Source organism: Tyto alba, unplaced genomic scaffold (genome assembly GCF_018691265.1).
Source record: "Tyto alba isolate M040663 unplaced genomic scaffold, T.alba_DEE_v4.0 Super-Scaffold_42, whole genome shotgun sequence".
Classification (NCBI taxonomy): Eukaryota; Metazoa; Chordata; class Aves; order Strigiformes; family Tytonidae; genus Tyto; species Tyto alba.
The window spans coordinates 16,913,059-16,931,280 of record NW_024881318.1 but is presented as its reverse complement, the minus strand read 5'-3'; the positions used below and the strand labels follow the sequence as shown (position 1 = coordinate 16,931,280).

Genomic DNA, 18,222 nt, shown 5'->3' with positions numbered 1-18,222 from the left:
AGGGTGATTGACATAGGCAATGTAGGTGATTATTGCCCCTTACTCAGAACTTGTTAGACTGCATGTAGAATACTGTGTTCAGTTTGTGGCCCCACAATACAGGAATGACATTGATAAACTGGAGCAAGTTCAGCAGAGGGCCATGAAGGTGATCATCATTTGCCCTGTGATGAGGTGCTGAGGGAGCTGGGCTTGCTCAGGCTGGAGAAACAGCTTCAAGAGGATCTTATAGTAACCTTCCAAAAGCTTAGAGGAGCTTATTAAGAAGATTACTTTCAACTGTTTACTGAGGTCCACAGCAAGAGAATAACAGAGCGGTCATAAATTGAAATGGGGGAGGAACTTACTGACTATAAAGAAAAAAGAACATGTCATACAGAGAAGTTGTGAAATCTCTGTTCATGGAGGTTTTCAAGGTTCAACTGAATAAAGCCCTGAGCAGTCTGGTCTGAATTCAGTGTCCACCCTGCTTTGAGCAAGTGGGACAAGATGATTCCCTGAGGTCCCTTCTAGTCAGAATAATTCTAGTATTCCATGATTTTGATGCATAATTTTTGATGTGCAAAAAACAAAGAAATTAAAAAGTCCAAGCTAATGATTTAAAAACTGAAAAAGTAAAAAACTTATATTGACATATATATAGTTCCAGTTCTTTAGTGCAAATTATGTACTATAAATAGATCCAGTAGTGCATATATTGCTTTCAGAAATAAGTACACAGCACTGTACATGCACATTCACACAGACATACATCTGTGGAAAACGCATCCTTTTAATAAAGTGCATTCCCCCAAATCATACATAGTACTCCTAGTAATAATAATACATTTTATTTTTATAATGTCTTTAATTTTTGGACTTCAAAGTACTTGGAGGATGATATAACAAACATAGAATTAATTCTGAACTGGATGCTGTCTCCTAGTCTTTAATGAGTTTGATTTGGCAGCTCTGGGAATAAAAAAATGAATGTGTATGTCCTCAATGAGCAACGTGACTGGGAAGTCAGTTCATTTTCATGAGCTGTTGGTTAGCAGAACACCACATGGCCCCATACTGTTAAAAATATGCTTATTTTGCACTGTGTGTTTGTTCTGAAATACTACAGTGGAAATGTAAGTAGCAACTTACTGCCAAACACATCCATCTCTAGTTTCACCAGTCGCCATCAAGCTTTGTACTGCCTCCAGGTGCCTTGTCAGGCAGCAGTGCTAGGTGTCCCAGCTTAGCCCTTTTCCTTGTGCACAACTCTGCCGAACTTGGGTGCTAGATCCCACTCACCAGCTCTGAGGCTGCCGTAAACATCCAGCCAGTATCTCTCCCCTTCTGCACAAGCAGTAACTAGAGCTGGCAGCACCATGGGCTCTCTCACCACATTCACACCTCCTTCCAATTCAAAGGCCAAGTGTGTTGCAGCCTGAGCTCTCCTCACGCTTGCCTTTGGGGCAGGTGAAAGGAGAACATGCTGTGAGCACTCACAGTGTAACAGGCACGTACTCAGTTACTTCACTAAGCTCCCCTCTGTTCAGCTGTTTTACCACGCAACAGAACAGACAGGGAGGCCAGAAATTCGGGCACACAGGCCCCTCTCAAATGCAGCATTGCAACTGGTCTGAGAAAAGAAACGTGGGAAGGAGTTAAAAATCGATAAAATGCTCTGCTACACTATCTGCCAAACTGAGCAGAGTGCGAACTCTGTGCTGCGGGAAATTAGTAAAGGAGAATGAGTGAAGTACTAAGAAAACTGCTTGCTAAGTATTTATTCCTTGAAACTAGACACCAGCTGTTATCAAAATCTCATGTACGCTTTTCTGTTGTTTAGATGTGGAGAACAGAAATGTCGCAGCTGCAGGGCGCCGTTATAGACTGTATTTGTTCATGAGGGTGGGGGGGAAGGTGACAGATACTGTGATCTGAATGATATTCCCTCCTAAAACTGAAATAAGCGATAAGTGCTCAGAACATGGGATAGGTGCCTTTTGGCTGAGTGATTAATATATCTGAAAATGGAAATGAATGTATTGTGCTTGCTTTATTCATATTAAATAAGGAATTCTCGGGGGGTTATCTTTGGATAAGTAGGAGTCATGTGAGTGCGTCATGCTGATATTCACAAAATCTGTGCTATCCTTGGAGTTTGGAGTTCTGTTTAATGAGAGGAACAGATCTACAGGGGAGAGTGCCAGGACTGCCAATGACAGCAGGACACATGCAGGCATTTTCAGGACTTTGACTGAACACTTGGTTTTGTTTGTTATAACTGAGTGTTCACAAAACTTTTAGACACATAATTAGATGATAATGTTTGGTCTAGAGTTCATAGTTACTTTGTCTATAAGAGAACCTTGTACCATTTGGAGGCTTGAAGAGATAAGGGATTTATCTTGTGACCTAGCTAAGATGATAGTACAGCTAACCTCCCTGTTTTTACTTTTATTTATCTTAATCCAAAATGAATCTCATCATGATGTGATGCAAAACTACTTATGGAGAAGCTAACTGTTGGTTAATTTACATTTTCAGAGATGAAATGTCAAAAGTACAGTATACGTGTGCTTTATGATTTCCAAATTAATTATTTTGCCTTTTTTTTTTTTTAGTTTAGAGTTTCAGATGATGTTTTGCACTCACTTGGCTGTCACAGTGTATTAACAATTTTATTATTGAAGGAGTTCTGCATGAAAAATGAACATGGCATTAACAGAAGGCTATGAGAATGGCGATGCTGGGTTGGACCACAGTATCCTGTCTTTGGCAGTGGCCAGCAATGGATGCTGGAGCTGAAAACAGGATGAGCTGATGTGATGCTTCCCCAGAACCCTCTCTCCTTCTCCAGCAGTTGTAGTTAGGGACATCTAATGATCCCAGAGGATTATACAAAATCTGTCAGAGGGAGTCACAGGGATTAATTTCAAACATCTGTAACTGTTGATTGTCCACCAGTGGAGCTGGTTTCACCGCAGACTTTCTGTTGCTGTCAGGGCTGGTGGTTTCTGCAGGCTGATCGCAGCATGCTCAGCCATCACATGGCTGAGGCAACCATTCCTCATACATTTTATTTCAAAGGTGTCCCTAGGTAGCAGCAACTGCATGCATAGAACAGATTAAGAACCGTGTGTTCTTTGTGAGCATATGAACCCACTGATTCTGGGGGGACTCCTGTCACCGACGCACAGTAGGCTGCAGGTTCCACGTTAGACCAACGGCAGCACGCAGAGCAGGACAGCAGTGCAGGCTGTGCATGCTTTGCTCTGCTTCCTTTCTCTACACCTACCATATCACTGGTCAGGGAGAAGGACTCTGTCCTTTAGAAATTTTTTTTTCTGACTATTCAATTTAACTGACAAAAATCAGACTTCTAGAAATAAAGCATTCTTCTACTGGAGTGGAAGGGGATGTTGAGAATCAGAGAGCGAAACATGGTGATGGATAGTTGTTGCATTTTCAAACAAAAAATAGGTGTTTGAAAGCATTACTGAGAAAAGAGGAAAAGCTACACTGTGAGGAAAAATTAATTACAACTCTTCACATTGTGAAAAGCACCAAAGCATAATTCACATCAAACCAGTGGAAACATGAAAAACAAATGAAGTGGAAATACTCAGAGCTTGTTTTTGGAGGAACTGGAGTGTTTCTCATCACATTTTCTCTTACAACTTCGTTGCATGTTTGTTGTTTCTGTGATTCTAAGGAAGAAACTTAAACATTAGATTTGCTGTTTCTTTTTTTTTTTTTTTTTTTTTTTTTTACTACTATATAAGTTGTGAATATCCTGAGCTTCTTGGGATCACTATCTTTGGATATATAAACCAATATACTGACAATGAAATGTAACACCATGTAGATCCTGCCTCTTCTGCAGTTTCACAACATTTTCAACTCAACTAAGTTCAACTAATCCATTCTAATATTTGTAATTGTTTTGAACAAGTGTGGGCCAAACTTTAGGCTAAGCTGGAGCAATGCACAGTTTCTCAATTAAGTTGGTGAAATGGAAGTCAGGAAAATGTCTGTAAATGCAGCCATTAAATTGTTTAATTTTTCAGACCTAAATATAAAATTGTCATGTGATCCAAAGTAGATCATACATGAAGAAAATATTCTCTGAACTAAGAACTGGCCCCATCTGCAAAGCTGAGACCATGATCTGCCTTTGGATCCAAGTTTTCCAAATGTTTTGGGATACTAGTGCTTTAGATTATAAATCAAGCTCATGTTTGATGTATATAATCACATTTGATTTCATACATCTCAAAACTCAGACTTACATTTTACTTGGCCACACTTGGTGTTTAAATACACTTATTTATATTATTTAAAATGGGTTTTACAGTAATAAGTAGTCATGGGGAAGGTTAACTCACACTGATCACAACAAAACCCAAAACAATGCCCAACAAGAACAGAACCATTACATCAGGCTCAGTATATTTTCAGGCTCCTGCAACTGTTGGTAACCTCCATGACCTTCACAGATTTTTTATATGTAAAGAGGTATCAGTCCCCTAATTTTAAAAGTAAAACCAGGTTTTTACACTAGTTTTTTAAAAGATGGTAATTTTGATGTCAAATTACAATGTCCTAATTTTCAGATGTACTAAGCAACTTCAACTCAAGCAAAATTCAGAAGCTTGCTCAAAAAGAGCAAGAAAGATGCCCTTAAAATCACCGCACTCAAAATAAATTAATTTACCATTGTTTAGAATTGACCTTCCAAAACTGGCCCTTAGGATTAAGATTTTCAACTCATCCAAGTTAGCAATACAATATATAAAATTTTTTAAGCTCTATTAGACACATTGATCAGGAACAGAAAGTACTCAGCATTTTCCAACATGCAAATGGTCCATTGATTTATGTCTTTATTCACCATATTATTCAGATTGTTCACCGAAAGCATAAGGGTCTTGATCCTGTAGGAGTACACAGTAAGGTTATACAGCACACTATGCATCCATGTAAGCATAATTAAAAACTCTGAGTACCTAGAATATCTGTAGATTGCTATGTATGACTACACAGAAGAAAATGTATCACCAATTTAGTAGTATTCAGTTTCTAAGAATTCATTTATTTGGCAGAATTCAATATGTAGTACATTAAAAAAAAACAGTTATGTCAATTATTTAGACATTTGTAAGTCTAAAGGTAGCCCACAACTAGATATTCTTGGCATCAGATCAAGTATTAACATGACTCAAAAGCCACCTAAGAGATAGGGAGAGAAAGAAGAAATAAATTATTAGTTTTATCAAGTAGAGATGAAAAACAGATTTCATATGAAGGCCTCTAGTGTGGATGAATTGGAAAGCCTCCAACAATCCAGCAGCAGCATTTGCAAGTGAGTTATTTAAACCAGTCAGTTGAGAGAAGACACGGATGAAGCTGAGAAATCTTCCACCCTACTAAGTGAATAGTCATTAAAATGGCAAATACTATGACTAATGACATAATACTAATGACAAATTACTGTCTTGAAGAAAAAATCCTTTATAAATACATGTTATGGGATTCTAAATTAACTCTTTGATAATCTCAAAAAAGGGAATTGAGCATTACCTTAAACGGTGTGGTAACATCTCTGTTCAATCTGCAATATGACAGAAAATTGACTGAGAAGTTAGGAAACATGTGGAAGAGAATGAAAAATAATTCTGGAGAAATCAGGGACAGCTTTGTGCCATTGCCTTTTCCACAATGCTGACCATGGGCCACCTCAGTCCAAAGAAGAGTGTTCGGGAATTCAGGGCTTGAGAGCTGCAATGGAAGCAGGAGCAATTCTCAGAGGAATGATTGAAAAGTTTTGAACAGTTTGCTTCAGAAAATTCATAGAGTATGTGATAAAAGTATAAAACAAGGAAATGTTGTTCAGAAGCTAGAATAGGACTGTTGCACATACCGGTAACAAGGTAGTGTCAAACTGAAAATTTCCAAAATAAAAAAGGCAAACAGTGTGTCAGGCAATACGGAACTTGCTGACATAATGCACCCATGAAGTCAAGGGTTCAGTAAGGTTTAGACAGAGGCTGCACGTTTAATTGGAGTTCACAAAAGTACCTGGTAATAACAGTTAAGGCAGGGGGTACTGCAGCAGGGGTAAAGCAACGTACTGCATGATTTACGCCAACACACACTGGGGTTCTAATGAGAGAAAATTACTCAACATCTGCCTGCTCTTGGACTTCTTGCATCTTTGTCTGTGAAACATCCAATACTGGCTGTGCAGAGAAATTAAATTAGACTAGACATATGGTTCTGATGAACTTTTAGCAAATTCCTACCTTTTCGTCTTGAACTATTAAGATTTGAGGCAGTTTAGCAGCAGGTTTGCAATATAATGGCCTGAAATTGCTCCCACTTGCACTGAAGAATTTGGGACTGTTATCATTTATGTGAAAAACAGGAGACACGGGCTATGCTTTATAAACTTGCTGCACAGTGCATCTGGAAGGAGGGGACCTTAGCACCTTTTTTTTTACTGACACTGCATTTGGTTCATGTCAGCTCGGGAATAATCATAGCGCTTGGCTGTTTTGCTTGATATTTCGTCTTCTTTTTGAAAACAAAAAGCCAAAAAAAATCGATGCCAAGCGCAGCATCGAAGTGGACAGCTGCTAAGCCAAACCTACCCTTCCATTAGAGGGGAAAATACAGCTCCTTTGGGGTGACACCGCCGATTAGGGCAGCAGCACCGCCGGTTTTAGGGGCTGGGCTTTACCGGGCGCATTTTCACGGGACGTCGCATTTCGGCCGGACACAGGCGGCATCTGCGGCGCCGGGAGCAAGCCGGGGTGCTGGCGGGGAGTGCTGGAGAGGGTGCTGGAGAGGGTGCTGGCGGGGGGTGCTGGCGGGGGTGCTGGCGGGGGTGCTGGAGGGGGTGCTGGCGGGGGGTGCTGGAGAGGGTGCTGGAGAGGGTGCTGGCGGGGGGTGCTGGCGGGGGGTGCTGGAGGGGGTGCTGGCGGGGGGTGCTGGCGGGGGTGCTGGAGAGGGTGCTGGCGGGGGGTGCTGGCGGGGGGTGCTGGAGGGGGTGCTGGCGGGGGGTGCTGGAGGGGGTGCTGGCGGGGGGGTGCTGGCGGGGGGTGCTGGCGGGGGTGCTGGCTGGGGGTGCTGGCGGGGGGTGCTGGCGGGGGTGCTGGAGGGGGTGCTGGAGAGGGTGCTGGCGGGGGGTGCTGGCGGGGGGTGCTGGAGGGGGTGCTGGCGGGGGGTGCTGGAGGGGGTGCTGGCGGGGGGTGCTGGAGGGGGTGCTGGCGGGGGGGTGCTGGCGGGGGGTGCTGGCGGGGGGTGCTGGAGGGGGTGCTGGCGGGGGGTGCTGGCGGGGGTGCTGGCGGGGGGTGCTACGGGAGGTGCTACGGGGGTGCTGGCGGGGGTGCAGCACCGGCCGGCAGAGCTCTGACCCCCAGGCCCGGGTCCCGGCCCCCAACAAGCCATCCAAGGCGTCTGCCGAGCCCCCGCCGCCCTCCGCCTCGGCCGGCCGGGCTGGCGGCACCGGTGCAGAGCCGGGGAGCTGCGGTCCCGCAGACCCCGCCCCGCAGAGCGGGTGGCGGGCGGCCCCGGCCCTCCCCGCCCGCGCCCACCCCGGGCTGAACACCCCCCCCCCGCCTCCAGCCCACCCCCCGCACCCGCCCGCTCTCCTCCGGTGCCGGGGAACGCCCCGCGCAGCCCCTCCGGCCGCTTCCCCGCCCGCCCTCTTACGTTAGGCTGCCCGGCTTTACATATCCCCGCTGTCGCTGGCCCCGGGCTGCCGGTCGCTGGCCCCGGGCTGCCGGTCGCTGGCCCCGGGCTGCCGGTCGCTGGCCCCGCCGGGCCGCCGCCGCTCCTCGCTCGGCTGAAGCGCTGCCCGTTCGGGGGCGGCTGCTGGGGCGGCTCGTCCCGGGCCTCGCCTGACTACGGCTGAGGCGGCGGGGGGTGGCCTAGGGAACAGCTGATAAGAATAAATTCATAGCTCTAGACCCAACTGCGGCTTGCATTTATGAAATATATATATATATGATTACACATATATATATATATATAAAGGTACTTCTGAGGACCTCATAATGAGAAACCAGCCAATTCCTGCCTGCAAGGGGAATGTTTTATATGCAGGTATACGGCACTCCTGTGCAGGCTATGACGTCTCGGTCAGATGCGGGCACGATGTGAAGGCTAAGCCTAACCTCCCCAAAAGAAGAGACCTGCCCGATGACGCCCAGGCTCGCCACCAAGCTGCTAGCCTGCAAGAACAGAGCAGCGGCAGGCTCCCCGGATCCCGTAGTGGCAACTTAAATCCCAAGGGGGAGTTCTGTGCAGGTAGGTTTTGTTGGCTAATATCTTCTGCATGTCTCCCGCGTTCACCCTGCAAGGAGGTTTCTGCGGAATGGGAGAAGCACAAAGAATGTGCCAGCTTGGGAACAGTGTCGTGGGGGATGCTAAACAAGAGCTTGACTGGTTGTAGTTTCTTTGTTGTAAGTTTTTAGTGGTAATCTGTCAGGAGTCTCCAATTTGTATTTTAGCTGAAGAACAGACGCTACCAGATAGTGTAGGTTTGGGGTTTTACTTGTAGAGCACCCCAAAGTGGTCTCTTTGTGTTTCTAAGAGTGTTGACTCCCCTGTAATTTAAACTTTCTGCAGCTTTCTCAAATGCTGGGCCTGAGAGCAGGTGGGAACAGCACTCACTTTCCTGGCTGTTCCCGGGAACCGCGCTCTCTTTCCTGGCCGTTCCTGCCTTGACTTGCACACCTGGGCACTGAGAGCAGAACTGGCCCAGTCCAGCTCCTCAGAGAGATGCCTGGCTACTGAGGTGGACAGGAAAATCCTCTATCATCTAGGTAGTGAAGAGGGTCAAGAACTGAGAATGATTTATATGAAATTGTAATTGTAAAATTTTTTTAAGGGGATGCATAAAGAAACAAGTGCTACTATTAAGGACATTTTGCAGATGATGCCATCAACCATGTTTTACCATACAGGCTGTTGAATGAACCCAAAACAGCAAAAGGAAGCATGCACTTTCAAGGTCTAAACCTGAGGCTATGACTCATACAGTTTAGAGTTCTTGGGCTAATTTATGAGCCAACAAGCCTTTCAACTTGTGCTTAGTGTTGAGCACACATAGTGCAATTTACTTACATGCCAAAAATTTAAGGATGTGTGAGTGTTGTTGGATCATGGTCTTATTACCTGTATAGTTCAATTTCTGCACACAAAACCCCAGTGTTACTTCCCTGCTACTATGTAGGGACTTATGAAATTTAATGTTGGTACAATGTCCTGAGAACGGTAAAGCTTTATATGCCTATGAATTTTATTGCCTCTGCATTTAGTATTTTACAGGTTTTAATGATAGATTAAAAATGCTGAGCACTAGGATGTTAGAAGTTTCAGTGTTTATGAAGCAATTTTTGGTTACATAGTTTCTCATAGCCCTGCTGGTCTAGTGACACAGTTACTTCTGTCATTGCATCACTGCTAGAATTATATTGTAGTGAAGAGACTCCTAGAAATACTTTCTTCACTCTAATGTTTGAAGCAAAGCCAACTGGGTTTAATTTATCTCAGAAATTGTGTAAAAGTATTGCTGGGGTAGGTTTTTTTTTGTTTTTTTGTTTTTTTTTTTTTTTGGTTGTTTTTTTTTTTTTCTTGTTTAGTGCCTATTTACATCTTGCCCATATAAAGATGAAAACTGTTCTACAGAGATGAATGAGTGTGACATATGCTGTATTTATAAACACTTTTGCAGGTTGAGTTTTTATGGCTGATGAGAAATATGTTAATTTTAAAATCTCACATGGCATGCTATAAACTCACAGTGGAATTGTTTGGGTAAAAGAACCCTTTCCACACTAATCAAGAAAAGTGTACTTAGAATCTGTAGCATTGAGAAGAGTGACTGAACAGAGGGGGAACATGCCTTAAAAAGTTAGGGCTGGATTCTGCACAACTGTGCCTGGATGAAGAATTCTTTCTCTGGTCTCACTGGTGACAGTAAAATTATTTATATGGGTTATGAACTATTAGTATGACAAAGACTGTGCAAGATTGGAGTCTTAAGAGCCGAGTAAAGCTGTCCTAGGACAAATTTTTCCAGAAGTTTTACTTTGCAGTAGTGAGTTGGATGAACTTTTCCTTTCCACTTTCTGAGTACGATGAAAATGGAAACTCTCTTCTTTGATGATGTACTGTCTGTTGATCCAAACAGGGATGTGTGAAGTTATTTATCAGTTTCCCAAATTGTATTTACAGGATGTGATTTGAACTGAAGATAGGCAATGTACACTTCATAGTTAATACAGAGTGTTTTAACAGCATGTAGTGCTGTGTTCAGCAATCTATTCATGGGTCAGTAAAGGACGGTCACTTCTGTAGCAAGCATTGCCTGTGGCCAGATATCTGTTGTATATGCTTAAGTTGTCTAGAAATAAAATTTTCAACAACTTTGCTTTTCAAAAAGTGAAATGCTTTGTCTAAAATTTCACCTTAATATGAAGTACTTTATTTTAATAATGTTGAAACTATTCCTTCCCATAAAACACCTCAGCATGGCTTTGGACATTTTTTGAAAATCAGGATTCAGGAGAACTTGTTACAAATTTATTGATTCACTGACACTCTTCAATAGAAAATCATTCTAAAAGAAAAAATTCAATTAGCTTACAAGTCTGGAAGTATGACTAAGATACTGAACTTGAAAGCCTGTATAGCAACATGGGTCTCTGGTACCTCTGCATATGGAAAACACCTCTGATTAGCATCAGAGATTTGACCAGATTAGAATTTAATTTGATTTATGACCCTGTTTTATTTTCCCACTTTGTTTTTAATGGTTACAGTTAAAAAACCCCTCCATGTATGTATAATGGATTTAGATGGAAATGAATTAATCGATCTTCTCACAATGTCTTAAACAAACAAACAAAAGTAAATTTGCTTGGAAAATTGTGTCATCCTGGCATTAAAGCTGATCTTAATTTTTAAGGGAGTTGTCCAAGAAAGTACAGAATATACTTCATAAGCAGAAATCAAAAGCTTGAAGGGTGATAAACGGGAATCCGAAAGTAGTTTTGCAGGTCCATATTTAGAGTCTTAAATAAATTAGCTGATTTTTCAAAGGTGCTGAGCGGCCAACAGTGCGTGTGAATCATACTGGAGTTCTCAACTTCTCAGTGCTTCCAGAAACAGACCTGTTACTCTGGATCAGCAATGTGAGATTTTCAAAAGCTTTTTCAGTACATCTTACAGTTGGTCGGTTTTATCAAGTTGGGTGCCTAAAGTACTGTTCTAGGACATCCCCATTTTGCCTTGTGTCACCTTCTTTATTTAAGTTTTGGCAGAGGGAAGCCTGACTTACGTAGTGAGGTCACTGATGGACCTGAGATGTTGGCTGGCAGCCTCGCGCTATCGCTTGGCTGTGAACTGGCTCTATTTTATGTTGCAAAGTTCAGTGAGTATTTATAAACCAGAAACCGTGGTTCTACTGCAGGTTTGGCAAGTCCTGTACTTAGCCAGAAGGATTTTACTATTTTTTAACCTCTTTTTAGGTGAAATGGTCCATCTCTGTAAATACTAACAGATGCCTTTTTGTATCAAAATTCATAAACAATATTTAATCATGAGTTTAAGCTTGGATAACAAAATATTTTGTTGATTTGTCCCACTGCATATTTTCACTATATGTATTTCTCTTCTGCCTGCTAGCGCAGTTTTGTTATCTGACATATAGGTAGTTTCCTGTGTTTTTCCAGCATATTGAACAAAAATTATTCATATTAATACATAGTGTAGTTCTGATGCTCCTTGAAGCAACATGTTAATGGACAGATCATCAGCTAGCATAGTCAAAATAATTCCTTTATTTTAAATGGAACTATACTAATTTCTGGATCCATGTCTTCCCCTTACATGCTAGTCCTTTGTTGCTTTATTTTTCTTCAGGTATAATGCCACAAAATACCAAGCGCAGTATTTTGTCTTAGTGTTTTTTTCAAGTAATAGCTGTAAACAGCATATATTTATAAATAGCAGAAGCAAAGCTCTCCCTTAGGATTTTTTCTTAGTATTTTAGTAATGTAAAACTAAAAGTAACATGAAATGTAAAACCTCTGGGGATGTACCAACTGAAGTTATAGTAAATCTACTTTTCTTCTCAACATTTTTCCCAATTACATGTTCCCATTGAGCTAATTTGAATACGAAACAAACAAAATGGCAATGTCACGTGCAAGAATTTGTTGTTACTGCTTAATTTTATTTGGTTTGAGTTCTATGACTTGGGAACTAGCAATCTAACTTATAACACCAAAATGCAGAAGTCTATATTATAAGACTATGCAGAAGTGTTTCTGCTTCTATTTTTGCAAATTATAATCTAATTATTAATTTTCATGTAGTAGTTTTTGTGTGTTGTATAACGCTTACTAGGGTGTTGTGAAGGAAAGCTGAATGTAGTTCAAGGTTTTGTAAGTCAGTGACATCATTTGAAGATTATACAATTTTCCAGAATCTCATTCTATTTGAGAAAAGGATCTTTGATTAAGATTTTTTTTTTTTTTTTTTTTTTTTTTTTTTACTGTTTCAGTGGGTTGACCCTGGCTGGATGCCAGGTGCCCACCAAAGCCACTCTATCACTCCCTCTCCTCAGCTGGACAGGGGAGAGAGAACACAACAAAAGGCTCATGGGTCCAGATAGGGACAGAGAGACCACTCACCAATTACCATCACAGGCAAAACACCCTCAGCTCAGGGACATTAATTCACCACCAGTCAAATCAGAGTAAGATAATAAGTAATAAAGCTAAATTTTAAAACACCTTCCCCCCTCCCCTCCCTTCTTCCCAGACTTAACTTTACTCCCGATTTCTCTACCTCACCCCCACCAGTGGTGCAAAGGGACAGGGAATGGGGTTCGTGGTCAGTTTATTACCCCTTGTCTCTGCCGCTCCTTCCTCCTCAGGGGGACGACTCCTCACACTCTTCCCCTGCTCCAGCACAGGGTCCCTCCCATGGGACACTGTTCTCCAAAGAGTCCTCCAACATGAGTCCTTCCCATGGCCTGCAGCTCTTCATGAACTGCTCCAGCATGGGTCCCCCGTGGGGTCACCAGTCCTGCCAAAAAACCTGCCCCAGCATGGGCTCCTCTCTCCACAGAGCCACAGGTTCTGCCAGGACCCTGCTCCAGCGTGGGCTTCCCATGGGGTCACAACCTCCTTCGGGCATCCCCCTACTCTGGCGTGGGGTCCTCCACGAGCTGCAGGGACACAGCCTGCCTCACCATGGTCTTCACCACAAGATGCCAGGGAATCTCTGCTCTGGTGCCTGGAGCACCTCCTCCCCTTCCTTCTTCACTGACCTGGGTGTCTGCAGAGTTGTTTCTCTCACACATTCTCACTCCTCTCTCCAGCTGTGGTTGCCCAGGTTTCCTCCCTCTTCTTAAATGTGTTATCCCAGAGGCACTACCGCCATCTCTCATGGGCTCAGCCTTGGCCAGCAGCAGGTCTGTCTTGGAGCCAACTGATACTGGCTCCATCAGACACAGGGGAAGCTTCTAGCAGCTTCTCTCAGAATCCAACCCTGTAGCCGCCCTACTACTAAAACCTTGACACGTAAACCTGATACATGTGTAAAGTAAAAATTGTAGTTTCTATTTTGGAATTTAAAGTTTTCCTATGCGGTGCAAATGGGATTGCTATAAATACCAAAGAGGTACAAGTTGTTATTTTAATTTAAGGAATTATGAGAAAAATGTTATTTTTTACAAGTCAGCTTTTATTATCAATGTTACATCTTTGTTGTCAGCTATGAACTACTGAGTGAGTTTTATTTCAGGTTTTGTGTGAAGGATTCAGTTCTGTAGCTAAGCCAATCTAAAATATCTGATTGCCAGATTGGCAGTTATTTGTAAAGAGCTATACAAATAACATATAAAGTTGTGGGAATAGTAGAAGCTCAGGCAAAATCCGATGGATTGGCATTAGGCCTTTAAAGAAATTCTCTGTATGAAACTGTTGAAAGAAACAGCAGAGACATGAGAATCCTGCCACCTAACTTGTCTGTGGCACTCTATTGACAAATAGAATAAAAAACACCTATTTCCAGCTCTCTGGAAAAATACTTAAAATTACAGTTTTTCATATGGCTCTCAGTTAAGCCTAATTTTAAAATCTAATACAAAGCAGAAAAGCAGAACACCATGTAAAGTGTCTACATTTTGTAAGGTATTATGTTAATTTACTGGAAAAGTATTTATACCTTTCTTCAACACTGACTGGCTATTCCCTGAAGAAGGTATTGTCTAGTCCCTGATCAAGAATTAAAGATATCTAGGTAATGTTGCACGCCTCTGACACCACAGAAAGCCTAATTCCTTACTCAGTTTTCTAATTAGGTAAAGGGGGTCACTAAACAATTAAATCAGTTTGAACAGAACACAGATTTGTATGAGAAAAACAGCTTCTGCACTTCCTTTCTATACTAGTATACATTGCTAAGACTGGAGGAGAAAAATAAGATCCACATATAAGAACTGTAATTGCTGTCAAACTCTGATGCCTGCATTTTAGCACTTTAATGCATATATAAAATCAGTTTGATTTGTAGATTTGATGGACACTTACAACTTTCACTGGAGTCAGTCATCCCAAGTGATATAAAATATGCTATTGTTATTTTTTATAGCTGTAGGTTCCTAACTTTAGATACAAAACTGTGGAAATTTTTGTTATGAATATGAATTAAAATGTTTTCAGACTTCTGGCAAGTTTGGTAATGGTGAAGATGCAACAGGATTTATTTTCTTTTCAATATGAAAATATAATAATTGACTGTTTAAAAGTCAGAAGTAAAAAACTCTTATTGAGATCACAACTTCTTATCTTACCTTCTTAAAGATTTGAAGGTTTTTTTGATTTGCTTTGGGAGGAGTAGAGCCATATGACTGTCAGCCACTGTCAACATACTACTCCAGGCATATGACTGCCTGAAAATTGGAGAGAATTTTGGGCTTATATTCTCCCTACTATGTCCTTAGCCCTCAAAAGTTAAGGATCATTTATGTGTTCTCTGGGCAAGGTGGAATAATAATAACAACAACTCTAAAATTTTCAAAACCATCAGTGTCCCACTTATTTTTAAACGTATATATTTTGTGAAGTTTCTACAGGTTTAGCAAAAGCAATTGCAATAAAAGTGAAGAGTGGAATTTCACAGCAAAGGCTGAAGGACCCATACACTTGATGTACAATGCTGGCTTTTGAGATACAATGCTGAAAGTGATTTTATATTATTTCTTGCATGCCATTCTGACTAGTGATTCCTAGGCTTAGGCAGCAGCCAGCAACTATTTTTCCCAAAATACACCTTTGTATTTTTTTTCAAACAGAACTCTATAAATGCGGTCTCCATCTGGGCATATGAACAGCCATAATTTGCCAGTTGCCTGCAGGTACAGTGCTAGGCAGAGTACTGAGCAGAGGGATGGAGCGGGGGTGCCTGTGCTGGATGAGTAAAGCAGAGCAGAGCAGGCACCAGGCCTGAGAGCTGAGTGCCTTCCGTGTCGGGGAGCTCCGGTCAGGGCACGTTTGACAGTGCTGCTGTGCAGGACAGGAGGCTGGAGCCAGGAGGCCACGCAGGCAAGATCTCAAACAAGAGAACTGAAGATTTCTAATGTGTCTTCTGGGCAAGGGCTTATTTTGAACTCTGAATGCAGCAAGCATTAGGCCAAGACCTTTCTAATTCAGCAGCTTCAGGGGAACTGTGGTGTGGAAAAGAGAGCCCAATCTGTGGTGATAGATAATTCACAGGCAGACTGCAGGGTCCTGTGTCTGGACTCTTGGCTGATCTTGGTGGATTGTTCCAGTCCCTGCAGCCAGAGGCAGTCCATTTGGCAGGTTCTTCTGGTAACTTTTCCAACAGTCTCTTTGATACACAAGTACCAAGCTACTGAGGGCTGGAGCGGCCCAGTGTTAACCAGGCACTAGCCAGCCTGTGTCTGTCTGAATGCTGTTGGTGGCGAGGAGGAGGGGTGGCTCCAGCCTACCCTGTTCCCGACCCTCCACATCTGCGGGTGCCCGGCGTTGGCTGCTGCTGCCCCTTCCCTGGGACGGCGTCAGGCGCAGCCCAGCTGGGGCACCCACTGCTGCTAGGAGAGGAGGGTGTAGAAGGGCTTCTCCTTCTCCCAGCATGCAGCCATCCACCCTGTCAGCAGCAGCCTTAGCAAAGAAAGCAAAGGAGAGAAATGCAAAATTGCTCACCAGTGTTAAAATTAGTATGTTGACACAATTGTGGTAACTCCTTGATCACCGTGTGTTACAGCCACAAGTAATTCTGCATTGCTTTTTCTGTGGGATCAGCTGCAGATATTTTGTGCTTGAATATCTGAGAAGTTTAAAATGTAATTAGAAATGGATGCATAGGATACATACGTAGTTAACATACATATATTTTTAAAACACTGTTGTGAGTGGCCTGATGGCGGAGTGAAGATACTACTTAAGAGCTACATGAAATACTCATCAGAAATTACAAAAAGGTTTTCTTGATTTGGGTGGAAGTAATACAGAACCATAAAAATGATAAATATTCATGACAGCATCAGTAACTTCTGACTAAATCTACAGACGGCAAGAAAGTTTTCCCTTTGGCTCAAAAGCAGTTGATGGGATGCATCTTTTACATTTGCTACAAAACCAAAATATGCTTATTTATCTTTAAGAGGTATCATTATACCCTAGCTTCCATTGCTTCTGGTGGTAATCAACCAGTTACAAATTTTTCTTTGGCAACTTCTGGGTTTTAAACTATTGCTGGAATTATTTTGTTGCTTAAGTTGTAGCAAACTTTCCTAATTCTTCAAACTACCTACAGCCTCTTAACTCCAGCAAAAGTTAACTCTGTGATAAAGAGTCAGTTTCTTTTTTACAGCAATTCACTCTTTGCTAATTCCATGCTTTGGAGTAGTAAATGTACCTTTAAAAATATTGCTAGCTTCTGAGTTTTGAGAGGTGCTGTGGAGAATATTTCTACAGTCATGCTTTAATTATTGTATTTTTCCATCATTCAATAAGAATACAAGAATACAAGTAAAAAATCCTGTTGTATTGAATAAATCATACTTCAGTGAAATACTATTGTTTATGAGTGTCACTCCCCTCTAGTGAATAGAAGTGGAATTGCTTCATCTCATGCTGTGCTGCAGAGCCCCAGCTGCAACTAGATTAAGGAAATTTTCTTCAACTTTCATCGACAGAGTTATCTTTTTTGAAGTTGAACAATGTGAACTTTTTTCTGTTTTTTCTATTAAGGACAAACCAGACCTTCATTGCAAAGCAAGCCAAGTTTGCTAAATTCAGTCATTCGCACACACATAATGCCCAAGTGAATGTAAAATTAACTTCAACAAAAGCAAAATTGTATTAGTTATTACTGCTATGACTGCATATCACTGGGTTGGAGTCATGCTTCTTGCCCCAATTTACGTACACACAGACTTATTTTAACAATGCTTACTTTTTTCTTGACTGTTGAATATATATTTATTTAGTAATTTTAACTCCTCCATGATAGGTTGATATTTGTTTTATTAAACCTTTAAGTATTTGATACCAATGCTAGAGTGATTTGGTTACAGACAAATGTGCAAGCCAAGATAAAAATGTTGATCCATATATTTTCACATAGACATATTTGTTGAACAGGTAAACTTCTTAACATAAATCAGAGGAAGCCCCTGTTATAAAAACGGTGGGTACATGATAAATATTCTGTCAAATGTCAATTAACAAGATATCAAATGTGGGATTGCTCTGGCCAAAGTCCAGTCACATAGCTCAGTAGTCACCCTATTTGTCCTTATCACCCATAGAGAGAAATAAATGCATAAATTAATCACGTAATGTACACAACTAAAATATGCTTATGATCAGAAGCTGATTGTTTCTATTTGACTGCATGTGACAGACACCTCAAGCTAGCATGAGGTGATTCCTGTATGTGATGGTCTAAAAAATTCAATTTGTGTCTACTTCTTTGCTCTTTAATTGTGCCATTTGTTCGCATAATAAATGTGTCACTAGTTCGTGTTATTGGTGAAAACAATTTCTTAATTTACACTGACAACCAAAGTTAGTCCATTAGTGTTGCACAGGTTGTGAAGGTCTCATTCTTAGCAAAGTAAGTAGCCTGAAGAAGTCATGTAAGATGAGAGAATGCTGTATCATCATAAAATTTGATGTGAGACAACTATATGCTGAA

The 18,222-nt window shown here is 41.8% G+C and overlaps 1 protein-coding gene across 2 annotated transcripts in view; it reads left to right on the top strand.

Moving 5' to 3' along the window:
• The first annotated feature begins 7,357 nt into the window (after window positions 1-7,357).
• The window catches only part of RANBP3L (RAN binding protein 3 like), a 36,875-nt gene continuing 26,010 nt past the window's right edge, over window positions 7,358-18,222 (top strand). The window contains exon 1 of one of the 2 annotated variants that reach the window (XM_032992234.2): window positions 7,358-8,289. In XM_032992234.2, the coding sequence (XP_032848125.2) occupies window positions 8,037-8,289 (253 nt within the window). In that variant the 5' untranslated portion in view covers window positions 7,358-8,036. The remainder of the gene's footprint in view (window positions 8,290-18,222) is intronic. The other variant, XM_032992233.2, reaches the window with a different exon arrangement.